General features: G+C 42.0%; 1 protein-coding gene across 1 annotated transcript in view; it reads right to left on the bottom strand.

Annotated features, from left to right (window-relative positions):
- pde4d (phosphodiesterase 4D, cAMP-specific) overlaps window positions 1-14,925 on the bottom strand; it is a 188,103-nt gene that overhangs the window by 136,410 nt on the left and 36,768 nt on the right. Inside the window, exon 3 of the mRNA XM_080467072.1 lies at window positions 13,783-14,021. Within this exon, the coding sequence (XP_080323198.1) occupies window positions 13,783-14,021 (239 nt within the window). The remainder of the gene's footprint in view (window positions 1-13,782; window positions 14,022-14,925) is intronic.

The following is a 14,925-nucleotide window of genomic DNA, read 5'->3' as shown; positions in this document are numbered from 1 at the left end:
CTAGTGAAACTTGGCATTCAGTTTTGCGTCAAGACTGAATCATAATAATTGCTTTCAAGTTACGAGTGTTTAATGTAATTGCAAATATTTTTTGTGTTTACTTTATGGTGCCGATACATCAGACGCCACACTTATACAACCATACCTCATTGTTTGCAGGAAGTCAGGGCTGTACCCGTAATCACCTGATCTCACATAATTCAACAGGGATTTTGATCATGTGTACACATATTGCTGATCTCCTTTAACCCCCCCTTTTTCTAAGAGAACGTCATGTAAACGTTTAGTTTCATGTTGATTTTATTCGCTGTCAAACCATGTTTGATGAAATACTTGTAGTATAATCACAGTGTTGAGGGTTCTTTTAAATGCTTACTGCTGGGATGACAGGTAAATCTTGTTTTAATGACCAACAAAAGCCAATTCTCTACTGGTCAGTTTCTATGTGTCTGAGAGAAGAAAAAAAAAAAAGTAGCCGTGACCTGTGCACTGAGGGTCAATCATCAAATTTCAGCCCGGGGCAATCGCCGATGTGCAGCCTAGAATTTGTAAATTTTGTAGATTGTAACATCTGTGAGATGCTTGTGAAGAACTTCAGTTAAAAACTAGAATCTGTCCAGATGGGATTTCATGTTACATGTATACAGCTTTTATACCCGCATGACATAAGCAGTGATATGATAATGATTCTTTCATTTATTTAATTCAACATCATAAATCGCCATATCCCGATGTTGTTGTTGTTTTTTCCTCACATTCTTTTTTCCCCCTCGCTGAAAATGGTGAATAAATATCGATGGAGGTAAGATAGAAAGACGGCTGATGGAGAGAAGGATAGATGGCTATATAGGTAGATTAAGAGAAAACTACCAAAGGTATTGAGCAAAGATATGGCTAATTTATGTAGCGTGCATTATACTACAGTATGTGGAAGACGGACCAGTTGGTGAAGATCTACTTCAAGGTTACTTTCATGTCTCTTGACCAGAGCAGCCTCGTGCAGATAAGTGTGAGTGAATCCTCCAGATGAAAAGTTGATAGATGTGACAAGAGACATGTTGCCCACAGAGACAAAATCACTAAGGACCAAGATGTTCAAAGAGGAAAGGGAATCAATAGATACAAACAGCAAAAGTGTGACAGGAAAGGACAAAAGCAGAGAGGGGAGAGAAAGATGAAAATGGGAGAAACCATATGTCATGATGAAATGATATGATGTGCAGCGTTTGCATCAGTCAATCAAGACATGAAGAAAACATGTGTCCCAGGGGATGGGACTGATTTGAAGAGAAGGACAGACAATTGGTGGAGGGAGGGGGAAGAAAAAAAAAAGGGGGGGGGGGGGGGGGTAATCAAAAGTAGAGGGAAATTTCCTGAAAAACAAAACACCATTAAAAGAGTATTGAACTACTGCATAGCCGACCTCGAGCACAACAGCTTCTGTTAAGTTTGTGAAAACCTGATCATGGTCATGGAGCCTTAAAAAAGTGCCTACAGGTTGTTTATCGATTTCTACCTGACACATGGAGATTGCTGCCCGTCCATCTATTACACACTCTGTTACAACACAAATGTATGGTCATTCATTATGACAGCACGGAAAATCTATTCCCGTCAAAGCTTAATGAGCATTCTACTTCCAGAGAAATGATTTCAATTATTGATTCAAGTTATTAGTCCATTTGTTTCATTGATTACATTATTGATTCCAGATCAATTTTACAGTGTTGTAGAAAAAAAACAACAACAAAAACCACAGCACGCCCAAGGACATATTCAGCATGAGTGGACGCGTTTTATGAAACCGATGTAAGCTTGGTTAGGCTTGAGCCTCACATGACCGGAACTTGGAGAACGCAGTGAAGAAAACTAATGGAAACAACGATAAAACATGAAAACAAAATAATGTCCCTCGACTGTAGATTTTCTGGTGATGTTTTACAGTTGAAGACTGGAATAGCATTGCAGTTTGATTCATCGTGGTTGATACAAAACAACTTGGATCCTGTTTAGGTCTTGATTTATATCCCTGCACTGAAAGAATCTAGGTTTGCATGGGTCTATTTTCATACACACTCCTGCTGCTCTCACTGATGAGCGTCTGACCGCTTCTACTGTAAATACTGCTAACGGAAGAAAATCTGTCCTACCAGTCCTTTTACCTTTTCAGAGGGATGACTAATGGATATACTTGGCTACTTGACAGGCCATGTAAAAAGATGTTAACAGAAACTAAATCTGTCAAAGAACAATATTGTAAGCAGTATACTGGTTGTGAAACATTTAGCGAATATAACCTGTTTATTTTCAAACACACAGTTTATTAGCCAGAACCAGTAACCAATTTTGCTCTCAATATTTTCTCAATAGCTTGGTCTGTCATAAGAATCAGCAGATCCAGGCCTGTTGCTAGTCCAGCTCCAGTCTTTAATCACCCTGTTGAATGTAATTTGATCAGCAGAGCACAGCCAAGCAACAGACGAGGGAATCACCCAGCATCAAGCTGGCAGTCTGGAAAGGCTTTGGCTTGAAGCCGCTTACAAGGCTATCCTTCAGAAATGATTTTCATTTACTTTATTAGCCTAGCCGATGACCAGAGAGGAAAAGAAAGACAGGGGAGTGCTGTGAAAAACTAACGTCTGCCTCAGAAACACTGTCCGAGCTCTGTTTCTACTTACGATTTCAACACAGCTCCACTTTTTTTGTGAAGTAATAATGTTTTCCGAGAGACCAGTCACAGACAGTGGCCTGTGGTTTGTATTGGACACTGTTTGGTCTGGAAACTGGATGAATTTGTTCCATAAGCAGAATCCCACAGGACCTGTGTATCGGCAGGACTGTACAACAATGGTTGTGCACAATGAGCATTGATTTTTTTTTTCCCTGTTGTTTGACACTAATTTCAAACGCTATGTGCCTCGGCAAAGGAAATTACTAACCGAGCATGCACTTCTACCTTATTCAACCAAACAATGTTTTATATCCTTTATTGGACAGAGATGGATTATGTAATAGTCACACAGAGTTGTCGCTCTTCACCTCAAAACAAAGACAATTGGCGCTACTGCCGTCTTCACGGTGACGTGAAAATTGCTGGCATTCAGTGAAACAGATTTGTGTTGTCACTTCAGGCACTACAGGAGAGCATCAGAGGCAAATAAAGCTGTCACTGCATTTCTGTGCATCCGTGTTCCAGTGTACGTTAATAGACAGCATCTATGGTAGTGTTAACGTAGAGAAAGCACGCATACTCACAGCTTTTATGACCAATAATAAATACATATCAGTGGAAAACTCAGGAAAAACAACAATTACTACCATGGGTGTTTACATTTTGTTTATAAGTTTAAAGAGGCATGTAAAGATGGATTAACGTCTGTTCTAGGATTCACAGAATGTGTTCATGGCAACCACATTCCAGTTGTTTATTCCCCTTCACAATCCCACCACATCCTCTTTTCAACTATGAAATAGCAGGCATCAAGTGCAAAGGAAGACCTTTAATAATAGAAATGCAGCCACGTCTGGAATGAAAAAAAAACCCAATAGGACATTTGTAGGGGTGTGTATGAGCAATGGAGGTTAGATAACCCTCCAGCTGAATAGGAGTTACAGAATGCCGCCCTTCTAATTGTAATACATACAAGAATGACTTGCAGACCTAATGAAACACTGACAGCAAATGGTATAGGCTTGCTAATGGATTCTGAGAAGCTGCCAAGTGGCAGAGACCGACAGGGTTTGTCATGAGTGTTTTGGTGATATTCAACTCACTGACTGAAAGGAAATGAAACATTTTGATCCCCCATGTTACCAAGCAGTTGTTGCATGACTACTCCCATGCTACACAAACAGCACATGTTTACTGCTCTTAATCCAGTAAGTACTTTCTCGAATATTGTACTCATCGTTTTAGAGAAACCGTTACAGTCAAATTTGGAACAAGTCTTTACACTTTGAATATTAACTTGACATTTACGATCACAATCTTTGTTGTGTGCCTGTTTTATCAACGATCTGGTCCGCAGTACTATTATCTGTAAAAGTAGCCTCTCTGACATGAAGGAGTTGCCAGGTAGGTATGCCTTCCTTTCATGCTTGACAGAGTAAAACTGACATTTCTCCCTGACACGGACGGACAAGTCGCTTCCTAATGCAAGAAGCTCAGAATGTCAAAGCAACAGTAGGTAACAAACCTCATGTGAAGGATGTGCCCAGCACACCTTCCTTTTCTGTCTAAATAAGCAAATCGATAAGACACTGAGGGTATTCATGTAATTGCCAGTTCTGACTGCCTTTCATCGGGTGACACTAAACACAGCAGAAAATGTTACGGAGTCACAAAGCATCACTCATGACCCATTTGATTACACAAGCTACACCATGTCTGACGCTGATCTCCACTAATGCAAAGTTTAGTACCACATGTAGTGTTCATTGATGGCTCAGACGTCGTTCACATTCCTGGAAGTGTAGCTGTACAGTAGATGTGCATGACAGTGCGCGGCTACAGCCTATGCAGTATGACTGTGATTACGGCGGTAATGTGTTATATATAGCCACATACCCAAAAGCAATCCCTACCTTCCTCGCTCACTAACTCCCCGGGGATAAAATGGCATTGCCAGGGGGTTGCGCTTCATAGTGGTGGCAATGAAAAAAGAAGAAGAAACCTAGGCTAAGGCGAGGAAAAAATATATATCACCAGGGCCACAGGTTCATCACAGACTAGTAAGGGAAAAAAAACAAACAAAAAATAGATTGATATCCTCTGTCCTTCCCCTCCTCCTTCACATGTTTCAGTGTTGTCTATTTTGACATTTCCTCTTCCACCTACTGAATCTCCCATCCTTGATTGCAGGTGGATGAAGAGAAAAGAAATCAAGAGCCTCTTTTTCTCTGACATCTCCAAAGATAAACACACACACACACACACACACACACACACACACACACACACACACACACACACACACACACACACACACACACACACACACACACACACACACACACACACACACACACACACACACACACACACACACACACACACACACACACACACACACAGCAGCCCCATGGCAGGGACAGGCCAGCCCAGCAGCAGAGGAATGGGAGAAAAGCCATCTCCCCATCAAAGGATGCTCCAGATTTTCGCTGAGGTCTCACAGACGCCTTAAGCAATAACCGTGCACAGTCTGCATGTGACACACTGGGGTGATGTGTTTTACCTTGGGGGAGCTGGACCTTGTGCCAGACCAGTCACTAGGGCACAACAACAACGTCAACCGTCCTCTCAGGGAGGGATTTGCTGTCTCTCTGTATACACAAGATTGATATCAACTGTATGTGTTGAGCATAAAGCTGGCACTTATGATTAGTTTTCTATTGTGGCACTGCCTCAGAAGTTGTTTGTCTCACTTGCAGGAAGAAATTGATTGCTGATTTCATGTGAGGGAATGCAACCTTCTGCAGGTTTGTTAAATGCAACGGTCAATGAAATGCACAGCTTCAATCTACACAACACTTGCGGTGTTTGCCACGGACTGATCCAAAAGGTTAAAGCTTTCAATTCGAATCAAGAATTGCTTGCCATCTTTAACAAGCAGCCATAACTTACTTGAATTGGCTGTGGAAAGGCTATTAGATACAGAGCTGCACATCAGTGGTAGAGGGGGAACTCTGGGATGCCTGGCTGACAATAGTCAAATAGCAAAAACATGTGGGTTTCTCTGAATTTACACACAAATAGGAAAAAAGCAATATGTTTTACAGCTGTACTGCTTTGCACAATGGCCACTCTTTGGATTGCCTCACATTATTCACAGCATCACATTCACCTGCACTGCTATGAGGGATAATAATATGGAATATAGATTGATATGTCCACCTTTGAGACAAGGTGTTTGTCAAATGACACCCAAACCAAAGACGGCCCATGATGCATAACACTGGTACATGATAATAAAAAAGGTATAATAATGGAAACTTGGTGGCAAGAGTGTTAAGCTGCGTGTACACAGACCAACATGTGGCTCTATTGACGTTTATGCTGGACTGCAAAATGCCTCAAGTATAATTAACCTCCTGTGTGAAATTTGATTAGTTTGGGTAATCTAATTGTTATTTTCCTCCAGAAGCAAACGCAGCGCAGTTGTTCCAATATCCTCTTTTACACGTTGACCTCGATACAGTTCTAATGTGACATTCTCACATCGCTGTGGTGTTTTCATCCAGCACACCACTGTGTGCGCTCACTGCTTCCCCTCTCCTTCATTCCGTCTCTTGCTTCTCCTCTGAGTGACTGTTCTGCCACTCTGACAGTCAGCAACCATTCTGTCTGTCAGCACAACAGGCCGGCATGCTTTCTGAAGCTGACTGGTGACCGGACCTGCAGGCGCGCATCACTCATACCCAAAGCAACATTTATAAAAGATAAAGAAGAAAGAAAGGAAGCACTGAGCCCTACCAAGAGAACACTACATCTGCAACGGTCACTAAAGCCAGGAAGCTGAGGTGACCTTCTCAGATTTCATTTGGTCTTCATTCCCCCTCATTCTTTCCCAGAACAAGTGAGTAATTAGAGCAGAAACATTTCCACGCACACCAGAGCTGTCTGAGTGCGGAGCTGCCTTTCTGCCTTGTCTGTAACCACACATTCTTCGCTGAGGCTGTTGTTATCACAAACATTACTGTCGTCATTTCTACAGTAAGTGATTTATCTGAATGCCTCTGCACAAGCGACATCCAAAAGACCCCGCACTTGTCATGCATGTGTGGTAAGATTATATATATTGGAAGTGGTGAGTCAGATTTCTGTACCGTTTTCATGTCTTTGAACAGCCCATCCCACTAAATCGCCCATCCCTCAGAAAGCAGATTGTGATGTCAATTAGAAACATGAATACTTGACATTCTAAATTACTATCAGTCCCCAAACACCACTATCTTATAGCTGCAATGAGGCTGCTGGCAAGTGATGTGTTCAGAGTGAGGCACATGAATATTCCTGTGACCTTCCTTCATTCGAAGACTATCTTTGATTTATATCAGGACTTATTTGTTTGCCCAGTAAGTGCAGCAGATACAATTTCATTACAGGATGTGTGGGGGGGGGATAACACAACTGCCTGTGATAACTGTAGTCCTCTCCAATTACACTTTGCCTCAAAGAGATTGATCTAGAAATTAACATATTGACCCATCCTTTTCAGACACAGAGATATTATGAAAAGATCAAAAGAAAGCAAGTATTTAATAATACATTATATACGCTTTCGGCAGGACGTGTTTTGTCTGCCCTTTCTTTACTGTGACTGTTAGGACCGTAAATGTTTGGCCAGAAAGTGGTGCGAAACGGAGGTCGAGCACAGGCGAAGCCCAAAAAGAAACGCGTACTACCACGTCCTCAAAGTTAAGAATATATCGAGCCATAGGACTAGTCCGCTGTGGAGCGTCTGTCAGACGCACAACGCCCATCTTCATGGCAGGAGATTAACAAAAAAAAAAAAAGAAAGAAAGAAAGAAAAAAAGAAAAGAGAGAAACAAGCCGAGGTGAAGCAGTTTGTCTTTTGTCCTTACCGTCGAAGACCTTGAAAGGACGACGGCCACGACATCCTGGATTTCTTGAGCCCGGGTCGGTGCCCCGTGTCCACTGCATAGGTCCGGTCCATGTTCCTCGGGTTGAGGTATCTCTCGGTGTCCGAAAAGCCTCTTTGTCTCACGCGGTCGTTCTTGCGCACTACCAGCGCGTGGTGGAGCGGAGAGAGCGTCGCCTGGTTCTGCTGCCTCCACAGATGTTTGGGCGCTTTTGCACTCACGCCGGTTCCGCCGCCGGCGCCCAACGACGCCGTCCCCACTTTCCCGCAAGCAGCTGGGTCCATCCTCCACGCTTCCACGTTGTTGTTTATATTGTTGTTCTCTTTGTTTTAAATACGTTCACAGAAACGCACGAGTTCGGAGGATTCAAATCAAAATATATACATTTATTTTTTTTGAATGAAGGGTTTTGCTTATACATTAAGTATAAAAAATGAAAACTATTCCTACAACTTTTTTTTTTTGTTTTTCTAAGTTACTCAGTGTGCCTCACGTAATGAGTTTAACTCCATTAAGTTCAACAATGCCGTGCGCAAAGGAAATGAGCAGAGGCACGAATGACTCCATTTACGCATTACGGGGAAGACCTCTAGGACTGCAGCGAGGACAGGGGAAGTGTCCCTGAGTCAAAGCTACGAGGAGAAACTGTTGGGAGTCCGGTTTCACGGTGTTCTTGGCTCTGTCCGCACACGCCCATTTCTGCAAGGTGCTTGTATTGCTGCAGCAGTGCGAGGTGTTTCAGCTCAGGACGGTCCAAACCAGCGGATGGCTCTCCACAGTGTGCAAACTTTTGCATTAAAAGACAAAACAAAACAAAAGAATAAAAACTCTCCCAGCTCTCACTCAACTTGACGCAGCACAACGCGTAAAATCAAACCAGACGAGGCTTTCAACGATCCTCCGCTTCTCATGTCCCTTCCAGGCACCGGCGTCAACGGGATATAGGGAACAGGGTAATACATTAAACATGAGGGACCCACCCAAAGCACCTCCCACCGAAATCCTTTAAGAGTGAGAAGCGGGAGGTGGGAGTGTGCAGAAAGCCAGGTGGCCGAATCACATCACAACACTAAATTAGTTTGAGTTGTTGCCAACTAGGGTTTTCATTTTTTATTTTTTTTATCGCAATGTTTTGCAGTTGAGGACATAAACAGGGTATTAATATTACGCAACCTGCAGGTGAAAAGTAAGCTCACCTGCAGGTACCAGACAGAGATATTGCAGGCATCTGTGCCTGTGCTGTCTACTGAGTGCAGGGGAGTGCAAACATGCAGCCACCCTGTTAAATCTCCCCTCCTCTGATCTGTTTGTCATCATTCTCACAGAAAGAGAGCTTTCAGGGAGGACTGCCGTCATTCCTTCCTCTCCCTTACACTTCCTGAGCAGTTCAGGCCCATTACTCAGGAAAATACAGAGTGGGGAGTGTAATCTGTCCTGCTATAACAGCTGAAATGTAATCTTCTCAGAAACAAGGTGACTGAAAAGAGAAATGGCAGCTAAGTGTAATGGCTCTAGTGCCCTACACATTGTGACCAAATAAAGATACATGGGTGCCAGGCATGTTCACATCAAGAGTGGACTCTGTCACACCTGCTGTACCTTACAAACACTCCCTTCTAGGATGCACTGCTAACAGCATGTGCAGAAGGGCAGAATGCCACATACTGTAAGAATTGAAGTGAAATTTAGCCTCTTTATTAATTTTCATTAATTTCCCCCACTGCTTTGTCTCTGAAGAAGGTTAGAGAGAGGACAGCGTGCAGTGGGAGTCACCTTCACTGCACAATGTGCTGCCTACTTTTAAATTAGCACACCTTGCACTTTATTTGTCACTGGTGAGTGCTTAAAGCCAAAAGCTGCCTTCATCAGCATGATGGCAACACTGTTGTAATTCATATATTTTGATATATTAGCCGTAGCTTAATGCTCCTTTCGTTTTATTCCCATGAATGTTTTTGTTTCTATTTGCGTTTAATTAGTCTGGGATAATGGGGCAGTCCAGGAGATAAGTATAGTGGAGTCAATGATTAGTGATACTACCAGGTTGCTCCGATACTGACCTTGTTACACAGAGCAGGTTATCAGACACACTTGACTGATTCACATTAAACAGTTTCTTGGTCACAACACAGTTTTGATAAACCTCTCCGGATGTAATTAAAATTAGCAAAGGCCCTGGCGAACTGCTGTGTTCTTACTTATATGTAAATATAGTACATTTGCAGACTCGTGTTGAGTTTTACATAGAATAAGTTTGAATGAAATGAAAACAGCACGGGTATTGGTATCACTTGAGAAATTTGTGAATTTGTATTTTTATGTTTGGAAAAAAAAAAAAACAGAAAATGAGAGCTGTTCATTTGAAATTGATCCGTGACGAGGACTCCAGGGATTACATTTAGCTGTTTAGGAAATCAATACACTGATAGGTTGCTTAGATCAAACAGGGAGTTAACGTCCGGTGCTTCTATTGAGAGTGGTAAAGTGGTTCTCAGGTCATTTGGGTAAAGACACTTTTACCCAAATGATATTATAAGTTTGCAATTACTGAATTTCCCCCATGTGGGATCTATGAAGCGTTTTCTTATCTTAAGTCACTTCTCTTAATTGGTGCCTCAGTTTGTCCATTTTGTTGATTTGCGAATGATTGGTCGGTCGGTCGGGTGTACGTATACAAACAGACGTGATGGGAATGCCAGTACTGTTTAATACGCATCACCACCATTTTATGTTCAATTTATGAGGAAAACTGATGAAAACATCAACCCTGCCTGATCATTTCCAGACCCTACATTAATATTGCAAGCACTCTCATTAACCTGCGTACCTGTATTATGTCACAAAATTCACCTAAAAGAGGCCCTTCGGTAACTTTTCATGTGGTATTTCTTCATCACTGCTTTGCTGAATTATTGATGAGTCAAGCTCGAGGCACAGTTAGGATGAATGGCCTTTGTTAGAAGTCTTAGCATCATTCATTTTCCTCCCATGTCTGTCTTTAATTGACCATACTTACAAGACTCTGTTATGAAAGCAGGGAAATTCTGCTTGGTGCTGTTATAACACGATGAAACTGGACTAATGGTTAAATAGGAAAGCTTTCCGCCATCAGAAATGGCTTAGCAACAATAAATCATAATAAAAACCAGTTACATAAGCAAAGCAAAAATGTTGTCAAGCACAGTGCATGACACGACAAAACAGTTTGATTTCACATTGGTTTGTGGCTTTTGAAGCTATGGCGAGGCAGGATTATCGAAGGAAAGAAAGAAAGAAAGAAAGGAAGAAAGAAAGAAAGAAAGAAAGAAAGAAAGAAAGCCTTCCCTACTCTTACTCAGACAATGTTAAACTGTTTTTAAAGACTGGTCAGCTCTGCACATTTGGGGAATAGTTTACCTTCTTGTTCATTAGTTTATAAACGTTTTAAAGAGAAAGTGTTGTCTCTACGACTTATATCTGGAATATTTCGGCATTATTGCCTTGTAAATTGCTTCTTCAATTAGCAGCAGATCTTGTAAACAATTTACTTGTGAAATGCATCAATCCAAAATCAATCACATGGACCTCATTTCTCGGAGGAACCTGCTGTAAACCTGCAAGAAATTAATGCTCCACCTGCCTGAAATTGTGATTTAATGTCACTAGCTATTTTTGTTTTTCTGTGAAGGAGTTTACCAGTCAGTGACACTCTGTGATCACAACAGCTTATAAAATATTCTCCAATTAAACCCTTTTTAACAAGCTTCAGCCTTATTAATAGGCTGTACCTCACTGCTTACTTCTCCACTGTTTATTAACTCAGACATCAAATCCGGCTGCAGGAAGAAGAGAGAAAAGAGCAAGTCACAAACAAGATTTCTTTTCTTTTCTTTTTTTCTCCTCCTGGCACATGATGAGCCACTGAAGGTGTCACACAGGTAGCATGATGTGCATGAGTGCGATACAAAGCCTTTCGAAGCACGCCATCGTGATCAAAGACGAGACAGTGGAGTTCCACTTTCCTTTGAGTCGATCAGCTGATTCTCTCAGGCTGTTATCCACAACACTAACCGAGGACAAGAGGGAAATTCCACTGGCATACAGATGTGGCCAGTGCCTTTTTTTGGGGTTTTTTGCCACTCTTCACTGTGTGGTTACAGTTTGGTCCCCGAGTAAAATTGCAACACCCCTATTGGACGACGAGCACCCGTACAGAATACAATCTGGTACATTTGTTTCTGACTCCCCTCAGAGATTCAAGCTGGGAGAAGACTTTGCTTCCTCTCCCTGCCAAACCTCATTTCATCTGATTCAATCTCCAGCATCCTTCTGGATCAGGAGTGATGCCTCACTCCTCTCTGGTGTGGTCATGCTTTACAAGCACAAAGGAGGGTCTGCACCAAAAACTCATATTTGTAGGACCTTTATGTTATTCACTGCATCAAACTGGAAAAAAAACTAATCACGTGGAAGGGAGACTAACGTCTGCGTGCGACATTATACAAACGCTCATGAATGACGGCCATTAAAGAAAATAAACCGAATGTTTACCCTGTGCCATAAAACAATTTCATCTGATCCACTGCAGAAAAAAAATTACGTGTTCTTAAAGGTAAAAGGTTTTCATTCTTTACGAAAAAAAGATGAGGGCAGAATTTTGATGCGGCTTTTGCTTCCATGTTGTTAATAATGTTTCAAATGGTGAAATCCAAGCATCATTTCATTTGAAGCGTCGTGAGCGTCAGTGGTGACAGAGAGAAATGTGTTAGTCCTCGATATTCGATGAGTCACACTCAAGGGCACGCATTCAGACAATCACAGTTTACATACCTGTGGTCTGTATGTTATCAGCCAATTACAAAACAACCATACATTTCACCAGCCGCCAAATAACAAATAACTAAAAATCATGCAGGGTGTGTTTTTAATTCCACCTGACAGGCTGGAATCCCGTTCTTTAGATTCCACGACAATAACTCAGTTTGCAGACTTAACGGGTGCATAGGACTGGTGATCCATCATCAATATACTGCAGAATGTATGCTTATTTACAGTGCGGTTATGCTAAAAGTGTAGCAGAAAAGAGGCACCGTTATCAAAGCTGGAGCATCTCTAAAATGAAAACCGACTGCTGTTGTTTCTATCTTAATCTAATGTGTAATTCTCACAGTCACTCATATAAATTCATTTACAGTTGTTAATGTGATGTGAGTAAGTACATTTCCCTTTTGAGTTTCTCTCCCGTTCAATCCAGCATTTTTCAAGATGATGACACCTGATGTCCAGTTTGAGCAAATGGCACTTGAATGTCAGAACATATTATTACTTTGTGTGCACACCATTTGCTTTAATAACAGTAGGAGAAGTCATCTTGTGTCGTAAAGTATTCTGCCTTGCAGAACTCTGGGGGGGTTTCGAGCTCATTATACTGCTGCAGTATGAATCCCGGTTCACAAAGTCACAAAGCAGAGCATACAAGTTGTCCTTGGTCAGCATGGTGTCAGCCTCGTGTGTGTGTGTAAAATTTCCCCAATTGATTTTTAAATAAACTCTACTGAGTTTCTCTATGTGCTGCGACAAGCTTGCGTGATTCTATGACTTGACATCTAGCCTTGCCCCCCCCCCCCCTCCTAAAAATGGTTTCGAAACTATTAGTTATTGTAAGAGGCCCCTATTTGAGATCCGGCTTTTGCAAACTGCTGACAATTGGACAGAATTAGAGTTGCACGAAATTAGGCAATCATGAAATGCGATAATGTTCAAGCATTGCATTAAGGACACATTTCACAATAAAAACAAACACTTGAGTGTCTCTTGCTCTCATGTCACACCAGCTGTGATTGAGCCTCCAAAAGAAAATGTCCCTCTGACCAAGCGATTAATCGATTACATTTCTGAAATTAGTTTTAACCACACTTCCTTTCATATTCAAAATTCTGTAATCCTGAGTATGAATGCCCAGGACATGAAAACTGACAGTTCAGTCAGTCTTTCATAAAAATGCATATTACACATGCATGATTAATTTCACTCTTCAAAAGATCTACGACTGCACGATGACATGAGTCTGTTAGCACTGTGCATGTTATCGAGTTGACGTCCATCTACCACAAAACCACTCCATGTCATATACAGCAATAGGTCCCTTTCATTAATAAACACTTTGAAGGTGAAAAGATAAACAGACCCACATCATCCTACCTGCAAGTGTCAGCGGAGGTGATGGCGATGATTGGCGGTGTGCGTAATGGCAGTGTGGTGGGCCTTGGTGGGACTGTGACTGTGTCCAACTCTGGCTTGCGATCACAGTAGTACTGCTCCGCCTGCCTGAAGGCCAGAGGAGGCAATTGGACAGTCCGGCAGGACAGCCTCCGCACCATAAAGGGCTCCATGCAGGTCACTGGCCCCGGCTCCGGGGAGTCCGACGAATCGTCAGACGCCTGCACAAAGAGGAAGCTCAAATTTAAAAAGAGAAGGCATTGGAAGCACGTCTTCTTCTCAAAGATGTGTAATCTGATCTGGGATTAATGCCAGATGAAAGATTAAAACACCACAATTGTAAAAAAAAAAAAAAAAATAAGTAAACAAAGATGGCACATATTGTAAAGTATATTTTATATTCTTAGATTCTGGTCAAAATTCTTCATGTGAAACCAAAGTTGCAGTTAAAGGACCACTGTGGAGTATTTTAAGAGATGTGATGGCAAAGAGCATTATAACAATTAGTAATGCGCTTTCACAATCAAGTTGCACATTAATGTAGTGGTGAGCACTGTTGCCTCAAAGCAGGTTGGACTTGGGGGACTTTATGTGGCAAATTTACGTGCTGCCCCTAAGTGAATGGATTCCCCTCAGGTACTACTATTTCCTCTCAGTGTGAAACATGCATTTGCCGTTCGCTGAATGTAGGTGTTTTAGTGAGTCCATCTGTCTGTATTCGCCTTGCGACGTGCCGATTAAGGGCTATATAAAGATGGATGGATGTTTTTACCCGTTTCAATTGTTGTCTCCATTTCCCTAGAATAAGGTCTTCGTGTCTATGTTGCACCTACAGTGTTTATACAGAAGCCCAGAATGGACAAACACAACACAGCCTCCATAGGCCGCCTGGGAGGCTTCAACATTTATTGAGAGTCTCACAGCCTCCATATGCTCTTCTTCTCACATGAGAGGAGTATGTGAGAGAAATGGGTATCCGGTTGGCTACAGACGCTGCGAACGAACACACACACACACACACACACACACACACACACACACACACACACACACACACACACTCACACACACACTCACACACATCCACACACGCCTTAAATATGTGCTACATTATCCTAGAGAGAA

The sequence above is a fragment of the Lipophrys pholis genome, assembly GCF_963383615.2.
Source record: "Lipophrys pholis genome assembly, chromosome: 7".
Taxonomy (NCBI): domain Eukaryota; kingdom Metazoa; phylum Chordata; class Actinopteri; order Blenniiformes; family Blenniidae; genus Lipophrys; species Lipophrys pholis.
The sequence above is the reverse complement of the archived record's forward strand: the minus strand, read 5'-3'. Positions and strand labels throughout refer to the sequence as shown.